This window comes from Nerophis lumbriciformis, linkage group LG17 (genome assembly GCF_033978685.3).
Source record: "Nerophis lumbriciformis linkage group LG17, RoL_Nlum_v2.1, whole genome shotgun sequence".
In the NCBI taxonomy this organism is placed as follows: Eukaryota; Metazoa; Chordata; class Actinopteri; order Syngnathiformes; family Syngnathidae; genus Nerophis; species Nerophis lumbriciformis.
Window position 1 is genome coordinate 41,667,408 of NC_084564.2, and position 20,741 is coordinate 41,688,148.

A 20,741-nucleotide genomic window follows, 5' to 3' on the forward strand; every position below is an offset into this window, starting at 1 on the left:
TGAATAATGCTGTATAATACACTGTATTTTTATTATTCACATGTGAATGATGCGGTATAATAGACTGTATTTATGTTATTCACATGTGAATAATGCCGTATAATAGACTGTATTTATATTATTCACATGTGAATAATGCTGTATAATAGACTGTATTTATATTATTCACCTGTGAATAATGCTGTATGATAGACTGTATTTATATTATTCACATGTGAATAATGCTGTATAATAGACTGTATTTATATTATTCACATGTGAATAATGCTGTATAATACACTGTATTTTTTATTATTCACATGTGAATGATGCGGTATAATAGACTGTATTTATGTTATTCACATGTGAATAATGCCGTATAATAGACTGTATTTATATTATTCACATTTGAATGATGCTGTATAATAGACAGTATTTATATTATTCACATGTGAATAATGCTGTATAATAGACTGTATTCATATTATTTACATGTGAATAATGCTGTATAATAGACTCTAATAGGTATTTTCACATGAGAAGAATATATATACAGTCACTGTATATATATTGTCTATTGTGAGCGAACTGTGGTGCTGAATTTCCCCCAGGGATCAATAAAGTACTTTCTATTCTATTCTCTAAGTTTGAAAAGAAATGGTCGTTTAAAATTGATAAAAATGGATATTATATTTCCCTGCAGTTGTAAGGTAATGTAAATAATGTTTCACTGGGGCGCGCGCCTGGCGGGGGCGAGCTTTTCACAATGGACCAATGAGAGCCGAGGTGCTGCCCCCCCCCCCCTTCCTCTCCGCCACCGGCAATCCCAGCATGCACCGCGGCCGCCCAGCAGCAGCAAAAAATAGTCCGCTAAACGAAAGGCCGCGACGAGCAACCAGTTAGCATCAAGAGCTAATTTCCGCGAGTGAAACTGCGCCCTAACCGCTCAACATGGCCGACAACGAGAAACTGGATAACCAGCGACTGAAGAATTTCAAGAACAAGGGTCGTGATTTGGAGGTAAGTTACAAACCGCTCGTATCCCCCCCCACCCCCCTTCCGTCAACCGTTCGCGGCCAACTTCGCCTCCGCGGCTTTCCTGTGACGTCGTTTCGTCGGGAACTTTACCCCGAGGCTGCGGCCTGGGCCTTCCCTTCTAGCTATTTCCACCAACCTCCACCATGACTCCTGTTTGTTTCTTTCCACAAATATACCGCTTTTATTCCGGCTTATTGGACTGTTTACTCGCCCCCAAAAAAAAGGCTCGCCCGTTGCCTCTGCTGGAGGAGCTGGCTTGCTGCAAAGCAGGCCCACGGCTCAATCCCTCCTTTTTCTAGCTCGGTGTGGACCATGGCAAACCGGCTTAATATCCACACAAAAATCAAATAAAAGTGAAATTAATGTGAATATCGAAGTATATTTCATGGATTGGGAAGTTAGTACTAGCAACGTTACATGGAGAGTGCAGTTGAGGTAGCTCCATTTTAAGCTCGTTGGCAATGCTTTCAATCCCCCTCCCCCGTCTTTAGCATCAAAAACAATAGTGGGGATCATTTACCTAATAAGTGCCTCTTATCCACTGTTTAAACACACCGGCAAAATGATTTATAAACGCCTTAAAGTCGTAGTTGTAGTAGGCGGTTGATCAATGGCGCTCGTATGCAATAGCATTTAATGGCAGTAGCAATTGACATGTTTTACGACAGGGGTGCCTAACGTACGGCCCTCGGGCCGGATCAGGCCCGCCGACAGGTTTTATCCGGCCCGCGGGATGAGTTTGCTAAGTATAAAAATTAACCTGAAATTGTTGAATGAAAGAAACCACTGTTATAAATGTGTCCACCGGATGTCGCAATAGAAATTATACGTAACTTTGTAACCATGTAATGTTAGGGACAAGCGGTAGAAAATGGATGGATGGATGTTAGTACATCAGTTGGGGAAAATGATCAAACTACATAAATAACATACTATAATTGGATTTAGATATATATTTTTTTATCTTGATAGAGTGAACATTCGCACCAATGAGTTGACTGATGAATATTATCACATAATTTATTCAGAAAATATAAATGACAAATCCAATCCACTTTATTTATATGGCACATTTAAACAACAAAATGTTTCAAAGTGCTGCACAACAATATTAAAAATTATTAAAATATTATCCTTAGCTCCACCAATGACTGAATAAAAACAAAAAATAAATACATATAAAACCAATATAAAAAAACAATATAAAATAAATGTGATTAAAAACGATTTTAAAGGGTGAAACCAATTAAAACAGTAAATAGAAATAAACATTTTAAAGGACCACACAACTCACGTAGTGTTAAAAGCCAGAGAATAAAAGTGGGTCTTAAGACGGGACTTAAAACACTCCACTGTGGGAGCAGTTCGATCATGGAGGGGCAGAGTGTTCCAGAGCTTAGGGCCGACCACAGAGAAGACCCTGTCTCCCCTGGTTTTAAGTCTGGTCTTGGGCACTACGAGCTGGAGCTGGAGCTGGCTCTCGGACCTCAGAAAAATAAAGTATATATACTATTAACCGCAACATGCAAGTGTAAAAAAAAAACCCCAACAACATTATGATTTGTGCAATTTCAGAATGTGCTTGTTCTATTTGTAAACAAAGAAAATAGTTTTTTATCCGGCCCGCGGGATGAGTTTGCTAAGTATAAAAATTTACCTGAAATTGTTGAATGAAAGAAACCAATGTTATAAATGTGTCCACTGGATGTCGCAATAGAAATTATACGTAACTTTGTAACCATGTAATGTTAGGGACAAGCGGTAGAAAATGGATGGATGGATGTTAGTACATCAGTTGGGGAAAATGATCCAACTACATAAATAACATACTATAATTGGAGTTAGATAATTTTTTTTATCTTGATAGAGTGAACATTCGCACCAATGAGTTGACTGATGAATATTATCACATAATTTATTCAGAAAATATAAATGACAAATCCAATCCACTTTATTTATATGGCACATTTAAACAACAAAATGTTTCAAAGTGCTGCACAACAATATTAAAAATTATTAAAATATTATCCTTAGCTCCACCAATGACTGAATAAAAACAAAAAATAAATACATATAAAACCAATATAAAAAAACAATATAAAATAAATGTGATTAAAAACGATTTTAAAGGGGGAAACCAATTAAAACAGTAAATAGAAATAAACATTTTAAAAACAGGACCACACAACTCACGTAGTGTTAAAAGCCAGAGAATAAAAGTGGGTCTTAAGACGGGACTTAAAACACTCCACTGTGGGAGCAGTTCGATCATGGAGGGGCAGAGTGTTCCAGAGTTTAGGGCCGACCACAGAGAAGACCCTGTCTCCCCTGGTTTTAAGTCTGGTCTTGGGCACTACGAGCTGGAGCTGGCTCTCGGACCTCAGAAAAATAAAGTATATATACTATTAACCGCAACATGTAAGTGTAAAAAAAAAAAACCCAACAACATTATGATTTGTGCAATTTCAGAATGTGCTTGTTCTATTTGTAAACAAAGAAAATAGTTTTTTATCCGGCCCGCGGGATGAGTTTGCTAAGTATAAAAATTTACCTGAAATTGTTGAATGAAAGAAACCAATGTTATAAATGTGTCCACTGGATGTCGCAATAGAAATTATATGTAACTTTGTAGATGATGCTACATATGTACAAAATAAACCATGTAATGTTAGGGACAAGCGGTAGAAAATGGATGGATGGATGTTAGTACATCAGTTGGGGAAAATGATCAAACTACATAAATAACATACTATAATTGGATTTAGATATATTTTTTTTTATCTTGATAGAGTGAACATTCGCACCAATGAGTTGACTGATGAATATTATCACATCATTTATTCAGAAAATATAAATGACAAATCCAATCCACTTTATTTATATGGCACATTTAACCAACAAAATGTTTCAAAGTGCTGCACAACAATATTAAAAATTATTAAAATATTATCCTTAGCTCCACCAATGACTGAATAAAAACAAAAAATAAATACATATACCGTATTTTCCGCACCATAAGGCGCCCTGGGTTAAAAGCCGCGCCTTCAATGAACGGCATATTTCAAAACTTTGGCCACCTATAAGCCGCCCGGTGTTGTAAGCCGCATCTAACTGCGCTAAAGGAATGTCAAAAAAACAGTCAGATAGGTCAGTCAAACTTTAATAATGTATTAAAAACCAGCGTTCTAACAACTCTGTTCACTCCCAAAATGTACGCAAATGTGCAATCACAAACATACGTATGTCAACATGGACAGAGCAGCGTGAAAAAAGCCACCCGGCCTCTTCGCGTAAACTTAAACTTACCTTAACCACTCGCTCATCTTTTCTTCATCCCTCCCTTCGAGTTAGCTTTTTATGATGACGCCGGCTGGAAAGGTCTCTTTTGGCAAGGTCTTCCTTTTGAATATCACCATGGGTGGAAGTTTCTGGCCATTAGCATGGCAAGCTAGAACCACAGTGAAGGATGACTTCTCATTCCCTGTGGTGCGAATATTCACCGTACGTGCTCCCGTTGTATCCACAGTGCGTTTCACAGGAATATCAGTTGCTGTGAAATAGTAATCCGTGTGTGGATGGAGAGATTGCGTCTTTTCATGAACCGGATCCCTGACGCTTAGTAGGAGCCATTTTGTGGTCTTTACAGATGTAAACACACAAAGGAAATGAAACGTACGGTGATATCCGCGCTCTTTTTCTTCTTCTACACGGGCGGGTGGTTGCTTACAGTAGAAGAAGAAGCGCTTCCTGTTCTATGGGGGCGGGTGCTTACCTTGGCGGTTGCTTGCGTAGAAGAAGAAGCGCTTCCTGTTCTACCGGGAAAAAAGATGGCGGCTGTTTACCGAAGTTGCGAGATCGAAACTTTATGAAAATGAATCTTAATATTTTTCCATATATAAAGCGCACCGGGTTAAAAGGCGCACTGTCAGCTTTTGAGAAAATTTGTGGTTTTTAGGTGCGGCTAATAGTGCGGGAAATACGGTAAAACCAATATAAAAACCAATATAAAATAAATGTGATTAAAAACGATTTTAAAGGGTGAAACCAATTAAAACAGTAAATAGAAATAAACATTTTAAAGGACCACACAACTCACGTAGTGTTAAAAGCCAGAGAATAAAAGTGGGTCTTAAGACGGGACTTAAAACACTCCACTGTGGGAGCAGTTCGATCATGGAGGGGCAGAGTGTTCCAGAGCTTAGGGCCGACCACAGAGAAGACCCTGTCTCCCCTGGTTTTAAGTCTGGTCTTGGGCACTACGAGCTGGAGCTGGAGCTGGCTCTCGGACCTCAGAAAAATAAAGTATATATACTATTAACCGCAACATGCAAGTGTAAAAAAAAACCCCCAACAACATTATGATTTGTGCAATTTCAGAATGTGCTTGTTCTATTTGTAAACAAAGAAAATAGTTTTTTATCCGGCCCGCGGGATCAGTTTGCTAAGTATAAAAATTAACCTGAAATTGTTGAATGAAAGAAAGCAATGTTATAAATGTGTCCACTGGATGTCGCAATAGAAATTATATGTAACTTTGTAGATGATGCTACATATGTACAAAATAAACCATGTAATGTTAGGGACAAGCGGTAGAAAATGGATGGATGGATGTTAGTACATCAGTTGGGGAAAATGATCAAACTACATAAATAACATACTATAATTGGAGTTAGATATTTTTTTTTTATCTTGATAGAGTGAACATTCGCACCAATGAGTTGACTGATGAATATTATCACATAATTTATTCAGAAAATATAAATAATGACAAATCCAATCCACTTATATGTATACAACAGCGTTTTGTTCAGGAGTGAACACACATAAGATAATACAAATGATAACAGAAGAAATTAACAAATTAAAAAGATGGTTTGACAAAAACAGACTATCGTTGAATCTCAGTAAGACTAAAATAATGCTATTTGGTAACAGTAGAAGAGAAAGTCAAACACAGATACAAATAGACGGAATAGAAATTGAAAGAGTAAATGAAACCACATTTCTAGGTATAACGATTGATGATAAATTGAACTGGAAATCTCACGTAAAAAATATACAACATAAAGTAGCAGAAAACACGTCAATAATGAATAAAGCAAAACATGTTCTAGACAAAAAAATCACTTCATATTCTCTACTGCTCACTAGTGTTACCATATCTGAGTTACTGTGTAGAAATATGGGGAAATAACTACAAAAGTACACTTCATTCATTAACGGTGTTACAAAAAAGATCAGTTAGAATAATACATAATGTTGGATATAGAGAACATACAAATCCTTTATTGAATCAAAGATACTGAAATTCCACGACATAGTGAATTTGCAAACAGCTAAAATTATACACAAAGCAAACTATAACCTGCGACCCAAGAATATACAACAATTCTCAAAAAAAGAGGAGAAATATAATCTTCGAGAAAAATGTAATTTAAAACATTTGTACGCACGTACAACACTTAAGACCTTCAGTATATCAGTATGTGGAACTAAATTATGGAATGGATTAAGCAAAGCAATCAAACTAATATGAAAATAAACCACGTTAGTACATCAGTCGAGGAAAATCACATAAATAACATACTGTAATTGAGTTGAGTTGAGTTTGAGTTTATTTCGAACATGCAAACATACAACATGATACATCACAATTTCCAGTTTGTCTTTTCAACATGTTTGAAAAGGAGTAGGAAGAAGCAGAGCTTATTTAATCCTACCCCTTTTCTTTTACGTAACAGTTGCTAAAAACTTTTGTTCACTTCCTGTTCTCAATTTATTCACAATATACTCCATAAGTAATCACAATGAAAGTAAATTGTGATTTATTTTTCGGTGAAGTAAGTTACATGTCATATGGTGAGATGAGTAAGATTAAGATGATCTAATTGGTAATTGGATTTAGATATTTGTCTATCTTGATAGAGTGAAAATTAGCACCAGTGTGTTGACTGATGAACATTATCACATAATTTATTCAGAAAATATAAATAATGACAAATAAAGATAGAATACTATTAACCGCAACATGTAAGTGTAAATAAAACCCAACAACATTATGATTTGTGCAATTTCAGAATGTGCTTGTTCTATTTGTAAACAAAGAAAATAGTTTTTAATCCAGCCCTCGGGATGAGTTTAAGTTTAAAAAGTAACCTGAAATTGTTGAATGAAAGAACCCACTGTTCTAAATGTGTCCACTGGATGTCGTAATAGCAATTATTTGTATCTTTGTAGATGATGCTACATATGTACAAAAAAATAAAATAAACCACAATATGTCAGTGCACCAGTCGAGGAAAATTATCATACTATATAAATAATATACTGTAATCGGATTTAGATTTTTTTTTTATCTTGATGGATTGAAAATTAGCACTAATGAGTTGACTGATGAATATTATCACATCATTTAATCAGAAAATATAAACAATGACAAATAAAGTGTATATAGATGATATATACTGTATATTGTACAGTATTTTGTATATTGTACAGGATTGCTTATTTTTATTGGATAGTAGTCTGTTTATTTCAATTCTTATTTTTTATCTTTATTACTTCTTGTGTAATTTATTTTTTGTCCCATTTTTTTTTTTCCACTACTGCACCTAAAGTTGGAGTCTTTAATCTCGTTATAAGCAAATATAATGACAATAAAGTCTATTCTATACTATTAACCGCAACATGTAAGTGTAAAAAATAAACCCAACATTATGATTTGTGCAATTTCAGAATGTGCTTGTTCTATTTGTAAACAAAGAAAACGATCTGAAGTTGTCTTTATTTTTAAGTTATCGTGCCGTGATTTTACCAGTCCGGCCCACTTGGGAGTAGATTTTCCTCTTTGTGATCTAAAATGAGTTTTAGACACTGTTCTACCTAATGTTGTGGCCATCAGGTTATCGACGAGATGACGCTCATCGATGTAGCAATAGCAATTATTTGTAACTTTGTAGATGATGCTACATATGTACAGAATAAACCACATGATGTTTTAGTACATCAGTTGAGTAAAATGATCAAACTACATAAATAACATCCTGTAATTGGATTTAGATATTTTTTGATCTTGATAGAGTGAAAATTAACACCAATGAGTTGACTGATGAATATTATCACATAATTTATTCAGAAAATATAAATAATGACAAAGTCTATTCTATTCTATGCTATTAACTGCAACATGTAAGTGTAAAAAAACAACAACAAAATTATCATTTGTACAATTTCAGAATGTGCTTGTTCTATTTGTAAACAAAGAAGTTGTTTTTATTTTTAAGTTATCGCGCCGTGATTTTACCAGTCCGGCCCACCTGGGAGTAGATTTTCCTCCATGTGGCCCCTGATATAAAATGAGTTTTGGACACCGCTGCTCTAAAACTTGATAAACATTTGTCATATTTGGAGGCGGCGGGTGTACCTAATGTTGTGGCCATCAGGTTATCGACGAGATGACGCTCATCGATGTCGCAATAGCAATTATTTGTAACTTTGTAGATGATGCTACACATGTCCAAAATAAGGAAAATGATCAAACTAAATAAATAATATACTGTAATTGGATTTAGATATTTTTATATCTTAATAGATTGAAAATTAACACCAATGAGTTGATTAATTAACATTATCACATAATTTATTCAGAAAATATAAATAATGACAAAGTATATATACTATTAACCGCAACATGTATGTGTAAAAAAACCCCAACAACATTATGATTTGTGCAATTTCAGAATGTGCTTGTTCTATTTGTAAACAAAGAAAACAATCTTAATTGTCTTTATTTTTAAGTTATCGTGCTGTGATTTTACCAGTCCGGCCCACTTGGGAGTAGATTCTACTCCTTGTGGCCCCTGATCTAAAATGAGTTTGACCCCCCCTGTTTTACAACGTGCGTCGCTGCAGCGACCGCGTTGTATACTTTTTGCAGCCTTTTTTTTATTTTTTAGACTGCACGTGATAGCTGAAGACTCATACATCCTGTTTGACAAGTTGTTGTTTTCCCTGGCTGCTGCAGCGCCGTAGAGCAATACACAAAAGCTGTCTCCTTCGAGCCACCTTTTATAAATGACTTCACCACTGTCACAAGCTACAAGCTTCACCACCGTCACAAGCTACATATAAACCAGTGCACTGCAAATCATCTCCAGTATTTCCCCCCACCGCTGTTTAATGACTTGTTTACTCACTCTACTCCATGAATGTGCATGCAGATGAACTCTGGATTCCTCAGTGCCTCCTCCGAGTGTTAGTGAAACCTATGTACCCCCACTATATTAGGTACAGCTGCACAATATAATTACATTTAGCACAAATAATGCTCAGTTTTGATGGGTATTTAAAGAGGAACTTCACTTTTTTGGCATGTTGCCTATGCATTCACAATCCTAATGTAAGACAAGCACACATGTTATCTGTTTATGCACTCTAGCTAGTAAATACATGTGAGCAAAAGTACACTTATAATGGAGCCTATGGTAGTTGCTCTATTCTGCCTGTAAATCGCTTAAAAAAACATCAAAACACATACATTAGTGTATATTACACAAGTACTGTATTTTTTTAAATTTAATTTAATTTTTTTTATTCCGTCAAACAGACATACCGTATTTTCCGCACCATAAGGCGCCCTGGGTTAAAAGCCGCGCCTTCAATGAACGGCATATTTCAAAACTTTGTCCACCTATAAGCCGCCCCGTGTTGTAAGCCGCATCTAACTGCGCTAAAGGAATGTCAAAAAAACAGTCAGATAGGTCAGTCAAACTTTAATAATATATTAAAAACCAGCGTTCTAACAACTCTGTTCACTCCCAAAATGTACGCAAATGTGCAATCACAAACATACGTATATCAACATGGACGGAGCTGCGTGAAAAAAGCCACCCGGCCTCTTCGCGTAAACTTAAACTTACCTTAACCACTCGCTCATCTTTTCTTCATCCATCCCTTCGAGTTAGCTTTTATGATGACGCCGGCTGGAAAGGTCTCTTTTGGCAAGGTCTTCCTTTTGAATATCACCATGGGTGGAAGTTTCTGGCCATTAGCATGGCAAGCTAGAACCACAGTGAAGGATGACTTCTCATTCCCTGTGGTGCGAATATTCACCGTACGTGCTCCCGTTGTATCCACAGTGCGGTTCACAGGAATATCAAAAGTCAGTGGAACCTCGTCCATGTTGATAATGTTCTCTGGCCGGATCTTTTTTTCAGCTATCTTGTTTTTACAATATGCACGGAAAGTAGCCAGCTTTTCTTGAAAGTCTTTAGGCAGTTGCTGTGAAATAGTAGTCCGTGTGCGGATGGAGAGATTGCGTCTTTTCATGAACCGGAAACCTGTCGCTTAGTAGGAGCCATTTTGTGGTCTTTACAGATGTAAACACACAAAGGAAATGAAACGTACGGTAATATCCGCGCACTTCTTCTTCTTCTACGTGGGCGGGTGGTTGCTTACAGTAGAAGAAGAAGCGCTTCCTGTTCTATGGGGGCGGGTGCTTACCTTGGCGGTTGCTTGCGTAGAAGAAGAAGCACTTCCTCTTCTACGGGGAAAAAAGATGGCGGCTGTTTACCGTAGTTGCGAGACCGAAACTTTATGAAAATGAATCTTAATATTAATCCATATATAAAGCACACCGGGTTATAAGCCGCACTGTCAGCTTTTGAGTAAATTTGTGGTTTTTAGGTGCGGCTAATAGTGCGGAAAATACGGTAATGTTCCTAGTAGGACTTGTACTAAAAAGCCTTTTAAACTGTCTAAATTACTAACATCAAGGCTGGATTTTCCCCAATACACTATTGTGGAACCATCCATCCATTTCCTACCAGGGTCGCGGGGACCTATCCCAGCTCAGACCCACACTTTAAAACAAATATATTTAAATAAAGTACAATATTGTGCCTCTAGCCGTATGTTTATTTCTTAGGTTGTTTGCAGTGGTGTAGAACTGCTCTGTATTATATTTAGAAGTGTAATATTTAGACACTCAAAAATATCCTCTCTGACATAACATTATCTACTTCATATTGGAGTGCAGCTCTTGTGTTTAACACAACTTTGTAAACGGAAGTTGCATCACATTCAGTTTGGTGATAAGAAATATCGACAGTATCACAAAATATGCAAGATTGCTCCTTGCTATAAATAAAGCATGTTAAATGGCTGGTGAGTCACACACGCTGAGTCATTTTAGATTTAGTGACACATGTTTGGGTGCTGTGCCTTGTTCTTGGGTGGCTTGCTCAAGGGTCCCCGCATCCCATTGACTACCATTTATAGCTCGGTTAACTCAGTAACTGGAAACACAAAGGTCACAGCTGGCCCCAATCTTATGGCTCCAAGATGAGTACAAGTTGTGATTGAGGTACGGGGAAAACCACTGTCAGTTCGTCTCTTGGAAATTATAGAAATATAAAAACGATTCGTTACAGGGTCAAAGTTTTCTTATGAAAACGATTCAAGGCAAGCAGGTTTTGGAAAGGAAAATACGTAACCAGCGTTAATCCTTTGAAGCTCTGAACTGAGGTTATCAACGATCGCCTTCAAAAAACAAATGAAAGAATTGTATGGACTTTATATCCACTGTGACATGGTCTAGTGCTCTTACTAACATCACCATTGTGCCCACAGACTATGAGAAGACAGAGGACGGAGGTCGTGGTGGAGCTCCGAAAGGTAAATGCCTTTCTTTCTATGTTATGATGCTGTTAATTAGTGCTCTGCGATATGGACAATATATGTCTCGATATAGGCTATTTTATATTCCATGATATATATATATATATCACTATGTAGTATTTTTTTCCCTAAATTCACAAATATACACATCAAATTAATATTTTAAATTTTTTTTTAAATTTTATTTATATTTTCTCAATTTGTTTAACACAATGTATATATACAAAGGACAAGACAATTAAACGAAATGTTTTTACTACCAGCTTTTCTTCAACAGTCGTGTACATTTTAATTAGTCTGATTTCTCAAAAAAATTGGTTTCTTCTATTTTTTACACCTACACGTGAAGTCTCAGGTTACGCAGTGTGCGTCTTGTACACCAGTGGTCCGGCCCCCCCCCCCCTCCCAAGTCGCTAACAGGAAGTGATAGAAAAGAATAGACGTGTTCAAGTCGCTAACAGGAAGTGATAGAAAAGAATAGACGTGTTCAGGTCGCTAGCAAGAAGTAAAAGAAAAGAATAGACGTGTTCAAGTCGCTAACAACTAGTGATAGAAAAGAATAGACGTGTTCAAGTCGCTAACAACTAGTGATAGAAAAGAATAGACGTGTTCAAGTCGCTAATAACTAGTGATAGAAAAGACTAGACGTGTTCAAGTCGCTAATAACAAGTGATAGAAAAGAATAGACGTGTTCAAGTCGCTAACAAGTGATAGAAAAGAATAGACGTGTTCAAGTTGCTAACAAGTGATAGAAAAGAATAGACGTGTTCAAGTCGCTAACAAGAAGTGATAGAAAAGAATAGACGTGTTCAGGTCGCTAACAGGAAGTGATAGAAAAGAATAGACGCGTTCAAGTCGCTAACAAGAAGTGATAGAAAAGAATAGACGTGTTCAGGTCGCTAACAGGAAGTGATAGAAAAGAATAGACGTGTTCAAGTCGCTAACAGGAAGTGATAGAAAAGAATACACGTGTTCAAGTCGCTAACAGGAAGTGATAGAAAAGAATACACGTGTTCAAGTCGCTAACAGGAAGTGATAGAAAAGAATAGACGTGTTCAAGTCGCTAACGAGTGATAGAAAAGAATACACGTGTTCAAGTCGCTAACAGGAAGTGATAGAAAAGAATACATGTGTTCAAGTCGCTAACAGGAAGTGATAGAAAAGAATAGACGTGTTCAAGTCGCTAACAGGAAGTGATAGAAAAGAATATACGTGTTCAAGTCGCTAACAAGTGATTGAAAAGAATAGACGTGTTCAGGTCGCTAACAGGAAGTGATAGAAAAGAATAGATGTGTTCAAGTCGCTAACAGGAAGTGATAGAAAAGAATAGACATTTTCAAGTCGCCAATAACAAGTGGATAGAAAAGAATAGACGTGTTCAAGTTGCTAACAGGAAGTGATAGAAAAGAATAGACGTGTTCAAGTCGCTAACAGGAAGTGATAGAAAATAATAGACGTGTTCAAGTCGCTACCAGGAAGTGATAGAAAAGAATAGACGTGTTCAAGTCGCTAACAGGAAGTGATAGAAAAGAATAGACGTGTTCAAGTCGCTAACAGGAAGTGATAGAAAATAATAGACGTGTTCAAGTCGCTAACAAGAAGTAAAAGAAAAGAATAGACCTGTTCAAGTCGCTAACAACTAGTGATAGAAAAGAATAGACGTGTTCAAGTCGCTAACAAGAAGTGATAGAAAAGAATCGACGTGTTCAAGTCGCTAACAAGTGATTGAAAAGAATAGACGTGTTCAGGTCGCTAACAGGAAGTGATAGAAAAGAATAGACGTGTTCAAGTCGCTAACAGGAAGTGATAGAAAAGAATAGACGTGTCAGGTCGCTAACAAGTGATAGAAAAGAATAGACGTGTTCAAGTCGCTAACAGGAAGTGATAGAAAAGAATAGACGTGTTCAAGTCGCTAACAGGAAGTGATAGAAAAGAATAGACGTGTTCAAGTCGCTAACAGGAAGTGATAGAAAAGAATAGACGTGTCAGGTCGCTAACAAGTGATAGAAAAGAATAGACGTGTTCAAGTCGCTAACAGGAAGTGATAGAAAAGAATAGACGTGTTCAAGTCGATAACAAGTGAAAGAAAAGAATAGACGTGTTCAAGTCGCTAACAACAAGTGATAGAAAAGAATATATGTGTACAGGTCGCTAACAAGAAGTAAAAGAAAAGAATAGAGGTGTTCAGGTCGCTAACAAGAAGTGATAGAAAAGAATAGACGTGTTCAGGTCGCTAACAAGAAGTAAAAGAAAAGAATAGACGTGTTCAAGTCGCTAATAACAAGTGATAGAAAAGAATAGACGTGTTCAAGTCGCTAACAACTAGTGATAGAAAATAATAGACGTGTTCAAGTCGCTAACAACTAGTGATAGAAAAGAATAGATGTGTTCAAGTCGCTAACAAGAAGTGATAGAAAAGAATAGACGTGGTCAAGTCGCTAACAAGAAGTAAAAGAAAAGAATAGACCTGTTCAAGTCGCTAACAACTAGTGATAAAAAAGAATAATAATACCTGGGATGTATATAGCGCTTTTCTAAGTACCCAAAGTCGCTTTACATGTAGAACCCATCATACATTCACACCTGGTGGTGGTAAGCTACTTTCATAGCCACAGCTGCCCTGGGGTAGACTTACGGTAGAATAGACGTGTTCAAGTCGCTAACAGGAAGTGATAGAAAAGAATAGACGTGTTCAAGTCGCTAACAACAAGTGATAGAAAAGAATAGACGTGTACAGGTCGCTAACAGGAAGTGATAGAAAAGAATAGACGTGTTCAAGTCGCTAACAAGAAGTGAAAGAAAAGAATAGACGTGTTCAAGTCGCTAACAAGAAGTAAAAGAAAAGAATAGACCTGTTCAAGTCGCTAAAAACTAGTGATAAAAAAGAATAATAATACCTGGGATTTATATAGCGCTTTTCTAAGTACCCAAAGTCGCTTTACATGTAGAACCCATCATACATTCACACCTGGTGGTGGTAAGCTACTTTCATAGCCACAGCTGCCCTGGGGTAGACTTACGGTAGAAAAGATGTGTTCAAGTCGCTAACAAGAAGTGATAGAAAAGAATAGACGTGTACAGGTCGCTAACAGGAAGTGATAGAAAAGAATAGACGTGTTCAAGTCGCTAACAACAAGTGATAGAAAAGAATAGACGTGTTCAGGTCGCTAACAGGAAGTGATAGAAAAGAATAGACGTGTTCAAGTCGCTAACAACAAGTGATAGAAAAGAATAGACGTGTACAGGTCGCTAACAGGAAGTGATAGAAAAGAATAGACGTGTTCAAGTCGCTAACAAGAAGTGAAAGAAAAGAATAGACGTGTTCAAGTCGCTAACAAGAAGTAAAAGAAAAGAATAGACCTGTTCAAGTCGCTAAAAACTAGTGATAAAAAAGAATAATAATACCTGGGATTTATATAGCGCTTTTCTAAGTACCCAAAGTCGCTTTACATGTAGAACCCATCATACATTCACACCTGGTGGTGGTAAGCTACTTTCATAGCCTCAGCTGCCCTGGGGTAGACTTACGGTAGAATAGACGTGTTCAAGTCGCTAACAGGAAGTGATAGAAAAGAATAGACGTGTTCAAGTCGCTAACAGGAAGTGATAGAAAAGAATAGACGTGTTCAAGTCGCTAACAGGAAGTGATAGAAAAGAATAGACGTGTTCAAGTCGCTAACAACAAGTGATAGAAAAGAATAGACGTGTACAGGTCGCTAACAGGAAGTGATAGAAAAGAATAGACGTGTTCAAGTCGCTAACAAGAAGTGAAAGAAAAGAATAGACGTGTTCAAGTCGCTAACAAGAAGTAAAAGAAAAGAATAGACCTGTTCAAGTCGCTAAAAACTAGTGATAAAAAAGAATAATAATACCTGGGATTTATATAGCGCTTTTCTAAGTACCCAAAGTCGCTTTACATGTAGAACCCATCATACATTCACACCTGGTGGTGGTAAGCTACTTTCATAGCCACAGCTGCCCTGGGGTAGACTTACGGTAGAAAAGATGTGTTCAAGTCGCTAACAAGAAGTGATAGAAAAGAATAGACGTGTACAGGTCGCTAACAGGAAGTGATAGAAAAGAATAGACGTGTTCAAGTCGCTAACAACAAGTGATAGAAAAGAATAGACGTGTTCAGGTCGCTAACAGGAAGTGATAGAAAAGAATAGACGTGTTCAAGTCGCTAACATGAAGTGATAGAAAAGAATAGACGTGTACAGGTCGCTAACAGGAAGTGATAGAAAAGAATAGACGTGTTCAAGTCGCTAACAAGAAGTGAAAGAAAAGAATAGACGTGTTCAAGTCGCTAACAAGAAGTAAAAGAAAAGAATAGACCTGTTCAAGTCGCTAAAAACTAGTGATAAAAAAGAATAATAATACCTGGGATTTATATAGCGCTTTTCTAAGTACCCAAAGTCGCTTTACATGTAGAACCCATCATACATTCACACCTGGTGGTGGTAAGCTACTTTCATAGCCTCAGCTGCCCTGGGGTAGACTTACGGTAGAATAGACGTGTTCAAGTCGCTAACAGGAAGTGATAGAAAAGAATAGACGTGTTCAAGTCGCTAACAGGAAGTGATAGAAAAGAATAGACGTGTTCAAGTCGCTAACAGGAAGTGATAGAAAAGAATAGACGTGTTCAAGTTGCTAACAGGAAGTGATAGAAAAGAATAGACGTGTTCAAGTCGCTAACAAGAAGTGATAGAAAAGAATCGACGTGTTCAAGTCGCTAACAAGTGATTGAAAAGAATAGACGTGTTCAGGTCGCTAACAGGAAGTGATAGAAAAGAATAGACGTGTTCAAGTCGCTAACAGGAAGTGATAGAAAAGAATAGACGTGTCAGGTCGCTAACAAGTGATAGAAAAGAATAGACGTGTTCAAGTCGCTAACAGGAAGTGATAGAAAAGAATAGACGTGTTCAAGTCGCTAACAGGAAGTGATAGAAAAGAATAGACGTGTTCAAGTCGCTAACAGGAAGTGATAGAAAAGAATAGACGTGTCAGGTCGCTAACAAGTGATAGAAAAGAATAGACGTGTTCAAGTCGCTAACAGGAAGTGATAGAAAAGAATAGACGTGTTCAAGTCGATAACAAGTGAAAGAAAAGAATAGACGTGTTCAGGTCGCTAACAACAAGTGATAGAAAAGAATATATGTGTACAGGTCGCTAACAAGAAGTAAAAGAAAAGAATAGAGGTGTTCAGGTCGCTAACAAGAAGTGATAGAAAAGAATAGACGTGTTCAGGTCGCTAACAAGAAGTAAAAGAAAAGAATAGACGTGTTCAAGTCGCTAATAACAAGTGATAGAAAAGAATAGACGTGTTCAAGTCGCTAACAACTAGTGATAGAAAATAATAGACGTGTTCAAGTCGCTAACAACTAGTGATAGAAAAGAATAGATGTGTTCAAGTCGCTAACAAGAAGTGATAGAAAAGAATAGACGTGGTCAAGTCGCTAACAAGAAGTAAAAGAAAAGAATAGACCTGTTCAAGTCGCTAACAACTAGTGATAAAAAAGAATAATAATACCTGGGATGTATATAGCGCTTTTCTAAGTACCCAAAGTCGCTTTACATGTAGAACCCATCATACATTCACACCTGGTGGTGGTAAGCTACTTTCATAGCCACAGCTGCCCTGGGGTAGACTTACGGTAGAATAGACGTGTTCAAGTCGCTAACAGGAAGTGATAGAAAAGAATAGACGTGTTCAAGTCGCTAACAACAAGTGATAGAAAAGAATAGACGTGTACAGGTCGCTAACAGGAAGTGATAGAAAAGAATAGACGTGTTCAAGTCGCTAACAAGAAGTGAAAGAAAAGAATAGACGTGTTCAAGTCGCTAACAAGAAGTAAAAGAAAAGAATAGACCTGTTCAAGTCGCTAAAAACTAGTGATAAAAAAGAATAATAATACCTGGGATTTATATAGCGCTTTTCTAAGTACCCAAAGTCGCTTTACATGTAGAACCCATCATACATTCACACCTGGTGGTGGTAAGCTACTTTCATAGCCACAGCTGCCCTGGGGTAGACTTACGGTAGAAAAGATGTGTTCAAGTCGCTAACAAGAAGTGATAGAAAAGAATAGACGTGTACAGGTCGCTAACAGGAAGTGATAGAAAAGAATAGACGTGTTCAAGTCGCTAACAACAAGTGATAGAAAAGAATAGACGTGTTCAGGTCGCTAACAGGAAGTGATAGAAAAGAATAGACGTGTTCAAGTCGCTAACATGAAGTGATAGAAAAGAATAGACGTGTACAGGTCGCTAACAGGAAGTGATAGAAAAGAATAGACGTGTTCAAGTCGCTAACATGAAGTGATAGAAAAGAATAGACGTGTTCAGGTTGCTAACAAGGGCTTGTTGGCAGCATGTTTTACAGTTAATAGTGACGTGTGGATACCAGATCACAGTATTATAAAGCAGCATTATGTTATTGTAGACTATTTAGGGACACTACATACTATACAGACTTCAATATAATTAAGAACGCACTCAATTCAGAATAACGCCATTCATTCTTTCACACTGTTTTTATATTGTTTGAAGATGATTCCCCAAGAGCAGCAACACTTGAAATACACTACTTTTTACATTTTACCAGACACATTTGGTATACTTGCACAAAGTATCGGTATTGCCGATACCAGCCTGAATTTTACTTGGTGTCAGTGGTATCGCACATCACGACGTTACAATTATGATATAAATAATAGTCATTTTGTACATATTTGTGTTGTACTGTGATATATATATATATTGTAATATCGCACGGCACAACTGTTAATATAACCCAATGTGCAAGACACCTAAACGAAAGCAAGTTTGAAAATGCATAACATTGTTTCTTTTGCCACTCCACAGAACAAAAGAGACGAACACCTCTTGAAAAGAAGAAACGTGCCACATGAAGACTATTGTGAGGACTCCGACGTCGATGGAGATTTCCGATCGGTACGGCTGTGTTTACTGAATATAACATTCATTTGACTGCTTAAAATTGAGTCAGACAAGTTTTTTTCACTTGGTTTTAAATAGCCAGTGACAGTGCTGATTTAGTTTTGTGTTGTAATTTGCAACTGAGATTCTCAGCTGCACTTTTTGGGGAATTTTGCCTGTTGTTCACAATCCTTGTGATAGACAAGACAAAATGTTGTTGTTTTTTTGCATTCTAACATGTAAAAATGGGTTCGTTGTAAGTAGCTAGCAATGCAGTTAATGGAAAAAGTCAATTCTACCGCTAAATCACTTTAAAATGCATTCAAAAACCGTCACCAATACTTAATTTACGTTCTTTAACCTGTTTAATAACCAAACTGTAGCGACATTGTTATTGTAAGAGCGAACACCGAGGAACTCTCTTTCTAGCGTGGTGACACATCAGTGTGCTTCATTATTAGTCGTAAAAGCTAAATACGGCAAGAGATAAGCTACACTATATTGCCAAAAGTATTTGGCCACCCATCCAAATGATGAGAATCAGGTGTCCTAATCACAGGTGTATCAAATCAAGCACTTAGGCATGGAGACTGTTTCTACAAACATTTGTGAAAGAATGGGCCGCGCTCAGTGATTTCCAGCGTGGAACTGTCATAGGATGCCACCTGTGCAACAAATCCAGTCGTGAAATTTCCTCGTTCCTATATATTTCAAAGTCAACTTTATTGTAAGAAAAGTGAAGAGTTTGGGAACAACAGCAACTCAGCCACCAAGTGGTAGGCCACGTAAACTGTCTGAAGCGCATAGTGCAAAGACTTTCTGCACAGTCAGTTGCTACAGAGCTCCAAACTTCATGTGACTTTCCAATTAGCCCACGTGCAGTACGCAGAGAGCTTCACGGAATGGGTTTCCATGGCTGAGCAGCTGCATCTAAGCCATACATCACCATGTCCAATGCAAAGCGTGGGATGCAGTGGTGTAAAGCACGTCGCCACTGGACTCTAGAGCAGTGGAGACGACTGATGAATCACACTTTTCCATCTGGCAATCTGATGGACCAGTCTGGGTTTGGAGGTTGCCAAGAGAACGCTACATTTCGGACTGCATTGTGCCGAGTGTGAAATTTGGTGGAGGGTTGGTTTTTCAGGAGTTGGGCTTGGCCCCTTTAGTTCCAAGTGAAAGGAACTTTGAATGCTCCAGGATACCAAAACATTTTGGTCTTTTCCATGGGATGGCACTTTAAGTTCATATGTGAGTCAAGGCAGGTGGCCAAATACTTTTGGCAATATAGTGTAGCTTCTACGTCAGCACAAAACGTGTTTGAGTTTGCAATGCACAACACAGTGCGATGAGACAGCAATTTGTACCGACTGAAAAACATGAACAATCATATTACGTTGTCTGTAAAGTATTAGCCCACATGTCATGTTTTGTTTGCATATGCAGTCTGTCATGATACACACTAGAGATGCGCGGTTTGCGGACACAACCGCGGAGTCCGCGGATTATCCGCGGATCGGGCGGATGAAATTAAAAAAAATAAGATTTTATCCGCTCGCGGGTCGGGTCGGGTGGATTAATTAGATATATATATATATATATATATATTTTTTTGTTTGTTTTTTTTTGCGGGTGGCAGTTAAACCAATTGGGAAATATATATACATAGTTAAATGTTGTTACCCACATACGAAAAACGAGCAGGCACCTGCTGCATATGCCACAACAGAAGAAAAAAAAAGAAAAGAGATGGACACTTTTACGGAGCGGAGAAGGGACGCCTCGCCGGGGTCCGGGACCGAGGCCCCTTCCCCCGAGAGGGCCCCACCGGGAGCCGTAGCTGAGGCGATCCGCGAGAAGGGCCCGACGCACGTCCAGGGTCACTACCGCGCCCACCGCACCGACACCCCGCCTCGTCCGCCTTCGCCGCGGCCGGCGTCACGCGCAGCAGGTAAGCAGCTTACCTGCCCGCCACCCCCGTGGCCGGGGGCTCGTAACAGGGGTCACTCCGCGCGCTCCGCCCGCGCAGCTTACCTGCCCGCCACCCCTGTTGCCGGGGGCGCGTAACAGGGGTCACTCCGCGCGCAGTGCGCTCACGAAAGGGGTGG

At 38.1% G+C, this 20,741-nt stretch overlaps 1 protein-coding gene across 1 annotated transcript in view; it reads left to right on the top strand.

Moving 5' to 3' along the window:
• The first annotated feature begins 804 nt into the window (after positions 1 to 804).
• Positions 805 to 20,741, top strand: part of kpna4 (karyopherin alpha 4 (importin alpha 3)) — a 69,520-nt gene continuing 49,583 nt past the window's right edge. The window contains exons 1-3 of the mRNA XM_061973240.2: positions 805 to 999; positions 11,647 to 11,691; positions 18,559 to 18,648. Of these exons, the coding sequence (XP_061829224.1) occupies positions 931 to 999; positions 11,647 to 11,691; positions 18,559 to 18,648 (204 nt within the window). The 5' untranslated portion in view covers positions 805 to 930. The remainder of the gene's footprint in view (positions 1,000 to 11,646; positions 11,692 to 18,558; positions 18,649 to 20,741) is intronic.